The 12758-nt window shown below is 42.2% G+C and overlaps 1 protein-coding gene across 4 annotated transcripts in view; it reads right to left on the bottom strand.

Moving 5' to 3' along the window:
• iars1 (isoleucyl-tRNA synthetase 1) overlaps positions 1–12758 on the bottom strand; it is a 212938-nt gene that overhangs the window by 168599 nt on the left and 31581 nt on the right. For all 4 annotated transcript variants that reach the window (XM_078209748.1, XM_078209749.1, XM_078209750.1 and 1 more), the window contains exon 6: positions 2379–2496. In XM_078209748.1, coding sequence (XP_078065874.1) covers positions 2379–2496 — 118 coding nt within the window. The remainder of the gene's footprint in view (positions 1–2378; positions 2497–12758) is intronic.

The raw sequence follows: 12758 nt of genomic DNA on the forward strand, positions 1-12758 counted from the left end.
CCTGGGTGGTTGTACTACAGGATTGAGGTGGACTGAAAAGATTGAGTATGTGGACATTAAGAAAGAGGATGTGTTGGAAATTTTGAATAGCATCAAGATAGATAAGTTGCTGGGATCGGATGGGATGTACCCCAGGCTACTGTGGGAGGTGAGGGAAGAGATTGTAGAGCCTCTGGCGATGATCTTTGCGTCGTCGATGGAGACGGGAGAGGTTCCGGAGGATTGCGGATGTGGTTCCTATATTCAAGAAAGGGAATAGGGATAGCCCAGGAAATTACCGACCAGTGAGTCTAACCTCAGTGTTTGGTAAGTTGATGGAGAAGATCCTGAGGGACAGGATTTATGAACATTTAGAGAAGTTTAGTATGCTCAAAAGTAGTCAGCATGGCTTTGTCAAAGGCAAATCGTGCCTTATGAGCCTGAGTTCTTTGAAAATGTGACTAAACACATTGACGAAGGAAAAGCAGTAGATGTGGTTTACATGGACTTCAGCAAGGCATTCGATAAGACTTCTCGAGAAAGTGAGAGGGCATGGGATCCAAGGGGCTGTTGCCTTGTGGATCCAGAACTGGCTTGCCTGCAGAAGGCAGAGAGTGGTTGTAGACGGGTCTTTTTCTGAATGGAGGTCGGTCACCAGTGGAGTGCCACAGGGATCTGTTCTGGGATCCTTGCTGTTGGTCATTTTCATAAATGATCTGGATGAGGAAGTGGAGGGATGGGTTGGTAAGTTTGCCGACGACACGAAGGTTGGTGGTGTTGTGGATAGTTTGGAGGGATGTCAGAAGCTGCAGCGTGACATAGATAGGATGCAAGACTGGGCGGAGAAGTGGCAGATGGACTTCAACCCGGATAAATGTGTAGTGGTCCATTTTGGCAGGTCAAATGGGATGAAGGAGTATAATATCAAGGGTAAGACTCTTAGCAGTGTAGAGGATCAGAAGGACCTTGGAGTCCGGGTCCATAGCACTCTTAAATCGGCCTCGCAGGTAGAGGAGGTGGTTAAGGAGGAGTACGGTGTGCTGGCCTTCATCAATCAAGGGATTGAGTTTAGGAGTCGGGAGATAATGATGCAGCTTTATAAGACCCTTGTCAGACCCCACTTGGAGTACTGTGCTCAGTTCTGGTCGCCTCATTGCAGGGGGGATGTGAAATGAATGAAAGGGTGCAGAGAAGATTTACAAGGATGTTGCCTGGATTGATTGGCATGCCTTATGAGGATAGGTTGAGGGAGCTCGGTCTTTTCTCCTTGGAGAGACGAAGATGAGAGGTGACCTGATAGAGGTGTACAAGATGTTGAGAGGTATAGATCGGGTGGATTCTCGGAGGCTTTTTCCCAGGGCTGAAATGGCTGCTACAAGAGGACATAGGTTTAAGGTGCTGGGGAGTAGGTACAGACGAGATGTATGGGGTAAGTTTTTCACTCAGAGGGTGGTGGGTGAGTGGAATCGCCTGCCGTCAGTGGTGGTGGAGGCAAACTCGATAGGGTCTTTTAAGAGACTTCTGGATGAGTACATGGAACTTAATAGGATTGAGGGTTATAGGTAAGCCTATATAGGTAGGGACATGACCGGCACAACTTGTGGGCCGAAGGGCCTGTTTGTGCTGTATTTTTTCTATGTTCTATTATGGTGACGCCAACTATCCTTCAAAAGAGGAACTTCTCCAAGGAGTTAATAAGAACAATGCAAACTATGGAATTATGTCCCAATAGGAAAGGGAGGGGCAGAAAGGATAATTTTCTTCAAAAAATTCTTTCCCTGGACTCTTATGGATACATTTATGCAAGGTGACCATTCATCCAGTGCCAAGCACGTAAACTTCAAAAGATTTTGTTAATATATAAATTTATCATGTGCCTATTGTCCCTTTAACGATTCGAAGAGAGCTTTAGGTGAATTTTATCGCATCAGTTTCACTACCAGGACAACGCTGGTCTGTGAGGAGTCGAAGCAATTAGGATAGATTTGCCATGGGCCCTAACGCTCTGTCAAGTCTGAATAGATAGATTAACCAACAAGATGGCTTTTGCGTTGAAAATTTATCTGCAGCGACTGAGGCAACTGCGTTTTGTTATTTGGATTTACTATTCAGCTGAAGGAGGATTCCAATGGATTGCTCTTGTTTGTAGAGCAGAAAATAAATGTGCAGAGATTGGGGATTATTTAGAATCATCAACTTTTTCACCAATTTGAAAAGCTGCACTAAAGGCTATTTCCTATTGAATTTACACTTCCTGTGGGAAATATAGTGGATGACAGTCGCAAAGCATCCACTTTTATCACACAAATTCAAAGGAGCCTGTCAAGCCTACAGTTGAGTGGTAGCACTGCTTTAATAATGCTAAACATTTATAAAGGAATTCGTAAATTAAGCGTTACCTTATAATTTTGATGTGATTCAAAGTTAGAGAGTGGGGTGTTGCATGCAGTAGAAAATGGCATAACTTTCACTCCTCTGTAGACTAGTCCCTTGTCATATAGCTGTTTAAACACCCACCTAAAAAGAAAACAGATTTCAAGAATTTCAAGAGAACAATATTTTCATGGGCAATTTCATTAATATTTTATTATCCAGTTAAGACGCTTGTCACACTTTTTGGGAGTAAGTTCTGAAGTTCATCATTCCCTTAATAATAGAGCGAGGGTAGAGGGGAATATGCCCCGTCATTTTTCTTTACCTTGTCTCATTTCTGTTCAGGAACTGTTCTTGGATGTCGGTGACTTGCCAGAGATTGAGAACCTCCCATGTAGGAAATCACAAAAGTCTGCCGTTACACTTTATTATTCAGGAAATCAGAATATGAATCTGCTCCCTACTGGACTTCTGCTGCACTATGTAATAACATAAATGTCCTTTTTCACATTTCTATATTATTCTCCCCCATGAGATATAGCAAGAGATCCTTCATTTAAAATTAATAATTACATGGAAAATCAGTGAATAATGCATAGCATAATAGCTTCATGCAGTAATGTGCAGTCCATCAACGAGTAAGGCAATACAAGACTGGCCAACTGAATCCACTGCAGTTGTGAGACCAGTCAGACTGATTTTGCTTCAAAAACTGTAATTTTAAAAAATGATATACATTTTTATGCATTGCTAGAGGCCCAAACAGACATTCTTTTTAAAAATTGAAGCAGCTGTGCTCCCAATTTTGTTTGCAAACAGCTACCTGTAAATAGCCTGTTCAATAGTTCATTTGTATTGTTTGCTTTTTTCTAGCCAATCTGCAGCCTTTTAAAAAGCAACCCTAGGCATACTGCCCTCACCTTGAACTCTATTTTTAACAGCTCCACTATGCCGTGTGTGTTTGTTAAATGCCCTCATGCAAAGTAGGTTATCCATTACTCTCTTCCTTGTCTAACAAGATGCTCAGCTGCTCATTTTGTTTTTCTTCCCCATTTTTTAAGGCCTGTTCACGGTGGTGCAGTGGTTAGCACTGCTGCCTCACAGTGCCAGGGACCCAGGTTCGATTCCTGGCTTGGGTCACTGTCTGAGCATTCTCCCTGGTCTGCATGGGTTTCCTCCAGGTGCTCCAGTTTCCTCCCACAGTCCGAAAGACGTGCTGGTTAGGTGCATTGGCCATGCTAAATTCTCCCTCAGTGTACCCGAACAGGTGCCAGAGTGTGGCGACTAGAGGATTTTCACAGTAACTTCATTGCAGATTTAATGTAAGCCTACTTGTGACACTAATAAATAAACTTTAAACTGTTCTTTAAGATCTTTTATTTTTTTTTAAGGTCAGCTTATTCCTTTTTTTTGGAGGGGGATACAAATTCCTCTCCCCACTCATTTTCTCCACTGCCTTTATCTCTACTCATCAACTTCAAATCCAAGTATTCTTCATTGCACACCCGAGGTCTTCGTGACTCCAGCATTGACCCCGCCCCCATATTATAACTTGATCACTTTCCCCACCCTCAACTACTCTCAAACCCTTGTTTCCCCTTCAATATTAAACACAATTGCCAACAATGGATTTCCTCTCTTGATTCAAAGCTAATTCAAATTAAATGAACATTTTAATTTAATTAATACAAAAGTGACTGAATTAAATAAAGAGTGAATTTTATCCCTTCAAATGCTTAATACTTGGCCATAATGTGTGTCAGCCATGGCTCAGTTGGTCACACTTTCATGTCTGAGGCACAAAGTACTGGTTCAACAGATTCACTTTGTTAGTCTTGTGCTGCCTTACCCTTTAAATGGGCTGCATATTACTGTAAGAATCTATTATCTGATGCATTATTCACTGGTTTTGTGTGCAATTATTCATTTTAAATGAAGCATCCTTTACTATATCTCATGGGGAATAATAATGTGAAAAAAAATTAAGCTCATATGTTGTACAACACTAGTTCAGCACTTGAGCACAAAATTAACAGTACAGTGCAGCATGGAGGGCGCGCTGCACAGTCAGATATGCTGTCTTTCAGCTAAGATATTAAACCGAGGTCCCATCTGCTTGCTTAGTTGTTGTACCACCTGTCCCGCATGGAAAAACTAATGCAGAGAAACATCTTTGACTACAACTCCATGAGGCATTGGTCTCCACGAAAAGGAGCTGGTGGATCCTGGTGGATTTCCCTGAGCAGAATGTCAAGTTCGACTGGCAGAATGCCTCATTACCAGAACTTTCAAAACAAACACCAAGACCGAGCTTGACTAGTGATGAAAAAGGCCCTCCCCGTTCGATCATTCCTACATGCCTGAACGTTGCATGTAGCCCTCGCGGTGACTATGGTGGGGAAGTGACCATTGTTCATCTCCTTGTGAAACGTGCCTTTGCAAAAAAGGTCTGGAGAGAGACAATGGAATGGTAAAGAACTCCCTCAGGCTGTATGACTCACACTGACTGTACACAGTGAACATCACATGTATCTCAGTTGTACTGACGTTCCTCGGACTGTAGAGAACTTAAACGCCTTTGCACCATTTGTAATGACCATTTTGAAATGTCTGTAACGTTTCTTTGATTGCATTGAAGCACCTTGGGAGTGCAACATGAAGAGAACCGGAATATAATTACAGAGTGTGTGTTGGCCATTTTGAAATGTTTTAATGTTCTTTCAGGCGTTTTATGAATAAAGTATATTTTTGAAAAAAAAGGCAAAATGCACATGGCACTATTTCAAAGATGTGGAGATGCCGGCATTGGACTGGGGTAAACACAGTTAGAGTTTTATTTATAACCTGGTGTTGTTAAAACTCTTACTATTTCAAAGAGCAGGGGAGTTATCCAAGGTATCCCAGCCAATTTTTATCCTTCACTCAACATTTTGTTAAAAATCTGATCACTATCACTATTTGGCTTTGTGCAAATAGACTGCCTTGCTTCCTTCATTACAACAGTGATGACACATGAAAAAGTACTTAATTCGCTGTATTCCACTTTGAGATATCCAGAGATTGTGGCTAGGCAAATGCAAGTCTTTTTTCTTTTATCAGCTCCTATCAACATGGTGTTTTCAATTTTACTTGATGCGCAGTTCCATCTGCTGGATATCTTGCAAAAGTACACTTCCATGAAACAATCTCCAGAGAAATAAATGCCAAATTGCCTTGCATATTACACACTCGCTTTAAACCTAACGAGCCATTTGATTTATACAGGTTTAATCAACTATTAAAGCCCTTTCAAAGTAACTACCAAGACTATTCTGGATATTAGGATCAAGTTGAAAATATATGTATTGTCTTTTATTAAACCATTTTTCCCCCTTTCATCATCCTCACCTCAAAGGTTCAACCCCTTGTCCAACTCACAATTAGTGCCCACAATTGCCAGGTGCCAACTGATGCCCCCTCTATGTAACAATTCTTCAAACAATATAAAAGCAATGAGTCTTGGGTAGCTATTTTGATTATATTAAGCATCACAACTGAGCTTAGTCTCACCTTCATTAGATGGCCATATATATTCTGTTCAATGTGTGCTGATAAACATGCAATCCAAATCAGAATTCTCAGCTAATCTTCTATTAACTAACCACAAGGGCCAACTATAATGTACCAACTAATCAAAAACTGATCATACAGGAATGAACATCATCCCAGAGGACCTTCCTGGTCTGCATGGCTCACATGCTCACTTATTTAACTCTGTGCAAAATTGTTTAGGACAAAAGTATTCAATTGAACTCAATGAAGTTTAAAATTATGAAGAAATGAACTAAATCGATCCAAGCAGGTTCGTGAACATATGTTTAAAGGGATCAAACAACAGAAAATGCATTTTTAAAAAGTCACCCACACCTTTTTCTCCATAGGTTACCAGGGAGCAAAACAAATCATTGAAGCATTTGATTTGATTTATTATCACATATTGTGATACAGTGAAAAGTATTGTTTCTTGCGCACTATACAGACAAAACATAACATTCATAGATTGGATAGGGGAGAAGGAAAGGAGAGGATGGAGAAAGTGGTGTTACAGTCATAACTAGATTGTAGAGAAAGATCAATTTAATACAAGGTAGGTCCATTCAAAAGTCTGATGGCAGCAGGGAAAAAGCTGATCTTGAGCAGACAGTATAAATGGGCTCAAATAACAATGGTGACAAAGTTGTTAATTGTAGCTGGTTCATCAAAAAGCAAGCTAGCTTGCTTGGAATTATGTCCCTTTACTGCTCCAATACATTTTGTGACATTTTGATAAATCAGCTTTTTAAACTGAAGGTCATCACACAAACATGGAATGCACTGGAAACTGCGACTGGCTAACATCTACTGCCGGCACAGACACACAAAACCGAAGGTGAAACCAAACTTTTGTAAGGTTAAATCTAAACAGACGCGAGATAAAATGGGTAACAGGAAAATTCATGCTTCTGATAATGGTTGTAGAGTACATCACTAAGATTTGACGTCATCTGAAATTTTAAATGGATTCTGGCCTTGTAAATGTTCCTAGGTATCAATTATTCTTTCACCTTGCTTCCATAAATACCTATATTCACAAATTGAGTTAAGATGTTGCTTTTACAGGGCTGTTACTGATTTGTTACTGAAATCATTCATCCTAAACTTCTCACTGTGGCCATACAAAAATTGACTGTTCCTGTAAACTGCGCTCTGAGGCAAAGGATCAGTGTTCTGGTTGCATTATTTCAGCTTTTTCTAACCGGATGTGAAAAAGAAATCAACAATTGGGTTCGGCAGTGGATGCAAAATACAGGGGAAAAGTATTTTCCACTTTGCATCGACAGGACGTTTGAACCCTGCTCATCAGTGGAATTTTCTTTTGCACACCGCTGAAGTAGTGGCATTTGGTGTGGTTCTGTATTAGAGACCTATTAAAAAATGGAAAAATTTTTCTCAAGTTATTAAAAAAGGCATTCATACTCAGGCCTTGAACTTGAAATGTGACCACAGGTTTCTCTCTATTGATGCTGCCAGACCTGCTGGGCACTTTCTGTTTTTATTTTACAGCTAATGACTGGCTTCTTGATAGTGTGTTCCTCAGGCAGCAGACAGAAACGGATCACCCCACTTGGCGCTTCTGGCTGAAGATGGTTGCAAACACTTTGACCTTCAATTTTGCCCTCACAGCCAGGACTCATCCATTATTAAGGATAGGGGGGGGGGGGGGGGGGGGGGGGGCGGCGGCGGCATCCATGAGCACTCCTTTTCTGGTTAGTTGATTAATTGCCAACCATCATTTACAACTGGTGGTAGCACAACTGCAGGGCTTTGATATTCAACAACCAGTGATGAGGGCTGAGACATTGGCTGCATCATCAGCTAATGCAGTTGGACATGCTGGTGCCATCTTCAAAGGGACAGCCTGCCTCAGAACAGTGCTTTAGGCCTTCTTGTTCACCTGCTTCTAATAAACCTCCTGCCATGTCAGCAGCAGTGTAGTGAGGTTGGAGCATTTCCAATCAACTAAATGGATCATGATATATGATGCATGTGCCTGTAATATAAAGGTACTTTGCAGAACAAGGGTTAACCTGGGACTGGAGAATAGTACTGTCCAAGGTATCATGTAGGGAGTCACATTGTAATTCGCTCAGCAATGTTCCATATTCCAGGAGGAAGTCAAAAGCTACAGGAAACATACTGAAGAACTGATGAAGTGGTTGAATAAAAAGTAGACTGGGAGCAGCTACTCACAGATAAAACTGTCAGAGCAGTGGGAGGCCTTTGGGGCAGATATAGAGAGTGTGCAGGGCAAACATGTTCCCATGAAGACAAAGGGTAGGGCCAAAACTAGAGAACCTTGGCTGTCAAGGGACATAAAGGTCAGCATTAAAAAAAAACGAGAAGCTTTTGGCTGGGCTCAATATGGCAGAGTCCCTAAAGGAGTATAAAAAGTGCAGAGGAATCTTAAAAAAAAAATTAGGAAAGTTAAGAGAGTGCATGAAAAAGCTTTGGTGGGTAGAATAAAGGAAAACCTAAAGGGTTTTTTAAAAACATATAAACAGCAAGGCAGTAACTAGGGAAAGAGTCAAGCTAGTTAGGGACCATATAGGTAATGTGCGAATGGCCGCGGAAGACATGGGTACAGTCCTCAATGAACACCTTGCGTCAATCTTCACAATGGATAAGGATGACGCAGGTGTAGAGACAAGGGTGAAAGTCTGGGAAATTTTGGAGGAAATTTAGACAGAGAGGAGGTACTAGCAAGTTTAGCAGCCTTAAAAGTGGATAAATCCAGAGGCCTGGATGAGGCGTATCCCAGGCTGTTGAAGGAGGCAAAGGAGGAGATATCACTGGCCGTAATTTTCAATTCCGGTCCAGCCACAGGTGAGGTGCCATAGGGCTATCATTGTTCTAGGAAGAGATAGACAAGGAAATTATAGCCAGTCAATCTAGCCTCAGTCGTGGGTAAGCTACCAGAAATAATTCTGAGGGATAGAATACATCTGCACTGGGACAGTCAGCATGAATTCGACAAGGGAAGGTTGTGTTTGACAAATTTAATCAATTCTTTTGGAGGAGGTAACCTGGCATGTTGATGAGGGTAATATGGACTTTAGCAAGGCTATTGATAAGTCTTTCGTGGCAGACTGGTTAAGAAAATAAGCGCCCAAGGGATCAAGGCAAAGTGACACACTGGATCCAAAATTGTCTGAGAGACAGGAAGCAGAGGGTGATGGTATTGGGATGTTTCTGTGACTGGAAGTCTGTTTCCAGTGGGGTTTCGCAGAGCCCAGTGCTAGGATTCTTGGTTTTTGTGGTGTACATTAATGATTTGGAACTTAAAAGTAGTGGGTATGATCAAAGAAGTTTATGGGTTACAAGAGAATTGGTAGGGTGGTAAATAGTAGGATAGCCATAGACTGCAGGAGGATATCAATAGACTGGTGAGGCGTGCAGAGCATTGGCAATGGAAGTCAACCCAGAAAAAGGTGAGGTCATGCATCTGGGGAGGGCTAACAAGGCAAAGGATTACACTATGAATGGTAGGACCCTGGAAAGATCAGAGGGACCATGGAGTGCCCTGCCACCATCAGATCCCTTATCGTGACAGGGCAAGTAGATAAGGTGGTTAAGAAGGCATAAGGGATACTTGCCTTCATGAGCTGAAGCATTGAATAAAAGAGCAGGGAGGTCATACTGGAACCGTATAAATCGCTGGTTCGGCCACAACATTATAGGAAGGATGTAATTGCATTGGAGAGGGTGCAGAGGAGATTTACCAGGATGCTGACTGGGCTGGATGGTCTGAACTATGAGGAAATTTGATAGGCTGGGGCTGTTTTCCTTGGAGCAGTGAAGGTTGAGAGGGGACCTGATAGAGATGTAGAAGATTATGAAGGGCATAGCTAAGGTGGATAGGAAGGCAATTTTTCCATTAGTAGGGAGGTCAATAACCAGGGACCATAGATTTAAGGTAAGAGGTCAAAGGCTAAGGTGAGTTGAGAATCTTTTTCACGCAGAGGGTGATGGGAATCTGGAACTTATTGCCTGAAAGGGTGGTCGATTCAGAAACTCATTACATTTAAGAAGTATTTAGATATTCACTTGCGCTGCTGTAACCTCCAGGACAATGGGCCAAGCACTGGAGAATGGGGTGAGTGTTGCCACATCATTGCTAACCGGTGTGGATATGATAGGCTGAATGGCCTCCTGCTGCGCTGCAAACATCTATGAATTGACAAGGGGGCACTGAAAGGAAAAGCTGTAGAACATTCCAGGCTTCGCGTAGATAATGAAGCCATTGCAGAACTCAAACAAGTTAAGGCTTTTCCAGAGACAGGTCTGTCCAACAGCCAGATCAAAATGAAAGACACGGACAAATTTATGCTGCAGAGAAAGAAAAGACATAAGAAAGATCAGAAAATGACATTGATACACAAGAAACTAGAAGAAGAAAAAGCACTGGATGTCTCAGATGTTTCGAGAACCATCGAGTATTGAGAACTATTGAGTTGTTGAAAAATTAAGTAACTCAAGTTGTAAAAAAAGTGGAAACAAAGGTTCCATTTCGAAACAAATATATCAAGCAAGAGCATGGTAGAAACCATGGGGAAAAAAGTTCAAGTCCACTCTGGGAATGTATCAAGTGCCTATTGCTCTTGGAAGGGATGAGTCAAACTTACAGTTGCTAAACAGCTTGCAATTCAAAGGAATGCAAAAACCAATTCAAATGGAGATACCAATCCAGAAACAGAGTCCTACTGCCATTCACCCAAACATAACAGATCAAGATATGGAAGAACTGTCAAGCCTCAAGACCGTCTGAATTTTTGAGATGAAAGGGAGGTGTTGTATGATGCTGTATGTGCCTACATGGCATTGTAATGTAAAGGTGCTCAACAGAACAAGGGAGAATAGCAGTGTCATCTTCTAATGCAGAGTCACATGGCAACAAACTCAGAACACTCTAGAAGAGAACATGTTAGAAAAGGCCTGTATGGATACAGCAGCACCAGTTTATTTATTTAGCAAATGCAAAGTCCCAAAGTTAAGCAGTTTCTTCCAGTCCTGCTATGTTGAGTGCAGATAGACCTCTACTGAGTCTGTGGACTGGACATTCTTTTATGATATGGTGCATAGTTTGCTCTCTCCCAGACACATGGGGGCTAGCACTAATGCTCCATTTGTGGAGGTTGGCCAAGCAGGGACTATGACTGGTTCTGAACCTGTTGACAATGGTGTTGAGCAGAGTGTTCCAGTAATGGTACACATGGTAGCATTCAGTTAGGTGGAAACTCTGTATGCATGTGTATATGTATGATGATCTTGACCATCTTTATTCTCAATGACCATGTATTCTGCTACTATGAGAATGCGAGTGCCGAGGTTTGGAGGGTGGTGGTAGCAACACCCCACGTTGAGCCGGCTAGTTTGGCAAGTTGTTTCTGGACTTGATCTTAGCTGCAATTATTTTTAGGTGTTCCTTGTAGCCATTAATTTGGATGTTGAGCCATTCATTGGCTTTTGCATTATGAAGATAGAGTAAGCCGGACACCGTTTTTGCAAGGCTTGGTTTGAGTTGCCATGTATTGTTTAAATTTTGACAAGTCCACAGATTGGGTCTGGTCCAAGGTGGAGAAGTCAGAGGCTTGAGACGCGAGGCAGATGTTATCAGCATATATTAATTTTTGAGGCAGTTTTTGGAAGATCATTTGTGTACAAGTTGAACAGGGCTGGAGCCAGTACTTAGCCATGTGGGTGTCCATTGGTTTGTCTTTTCGATGTACTTTTTGCCTATCCAAGGTGGAGGGGTCACATCATCAGGAAGAGGCCATTGTGCTGAACGGTGTCGTAGGCTGCTGGGAGATCGAGGAACACAACATCTATCTTCAAGATTTTCTGAAAGCCATTTTCAACGCAACCTGTGGTTCTTGTGGAAACTAGCTTGGTCGACGCCAAGGACTTCTTCTACGATTGGGGTGAATGATTAAGTATTTTGTGTGGGACCAACACAAGAGAGATTGGACAACAGCTAGCTGCAAGTATGGGGTCTTTTCCGGGTTTTAGTATGACGTTTGCTGGTTGCCATTTCTTTGAAATGATGTTGGAATTTATGACCATTCTGTAAAACTGGTTCAGCCAGGCAAGAGCTCGGGGTTCCAGATGTTTCATAAATTCTGGCGCAATATTGTTATATCTTGCTGCCTTGCCACACTTCAAGCTGTCTAGGACCTGCTTTAGTTCTGCAACCTCAAAGAGTGTTGTTTTAGTTCACCCAGGATGTTTCATTTGATATTTTTATCCAAGGTGCCAGGCAAGCAGTTATAAAGAACAAAGAAAATTACAGCACAGGAACAGGCCCTTCGGCCCTCCAAGCCTGCACCGACCGTGCTGCCCGACCGAACTAAAACCCCTGACCCTTCTGGGGACCATATCCCTCTATTCATGTATTTGTCAAGACGCCCCTTAAAAGTCACTATGGTATCTGCTTCCACTACCTCCCCTGGCAACGAGTTCCAGGAACCCAACACCCTCGGTGTAAAAAACTTGCCTCATACATCTCCTTTAAACCTTGACCCTCGCACCTTAAACCTGTGCCCCCGTGTAATTGATTCTTCCTGGGACAAAGTTTCTGACTATCCACTCTGTCCATGCCTCTCATAATCTTGTAGACTTCTATCAGGTTGCCCCTCAGCCTCCGGCATTCCAGTGAGAACAAACCAAGTTTCTCCAACCTCTCCTCATAGCTAATGCCCTTCATGCCAGGCAACAATCTGGTAAATCTTTTCTGTACCCTCTCCAAAGCCTCCACATCCTTCTGGTAATGTGGTGACCAGAATTGAACACTATATTCCAAGTGCGGCCTAACTAAGGTTCTATAAAGCTGC

Source organism: Mustelus asterias, chromosome 3, assembly GCF_964213995.1.
Source record: "Mustelus asterias chromosome 3, sMusAst1.hap1.1, whole genome shotgun sequence".
Taxonomy (NCBI): Eukaryota; Metazoa; Chordata; class Chondrichthyes; order Carcharhiniformes; family Triakidae; genus Mustelus; species Mustelus asterias.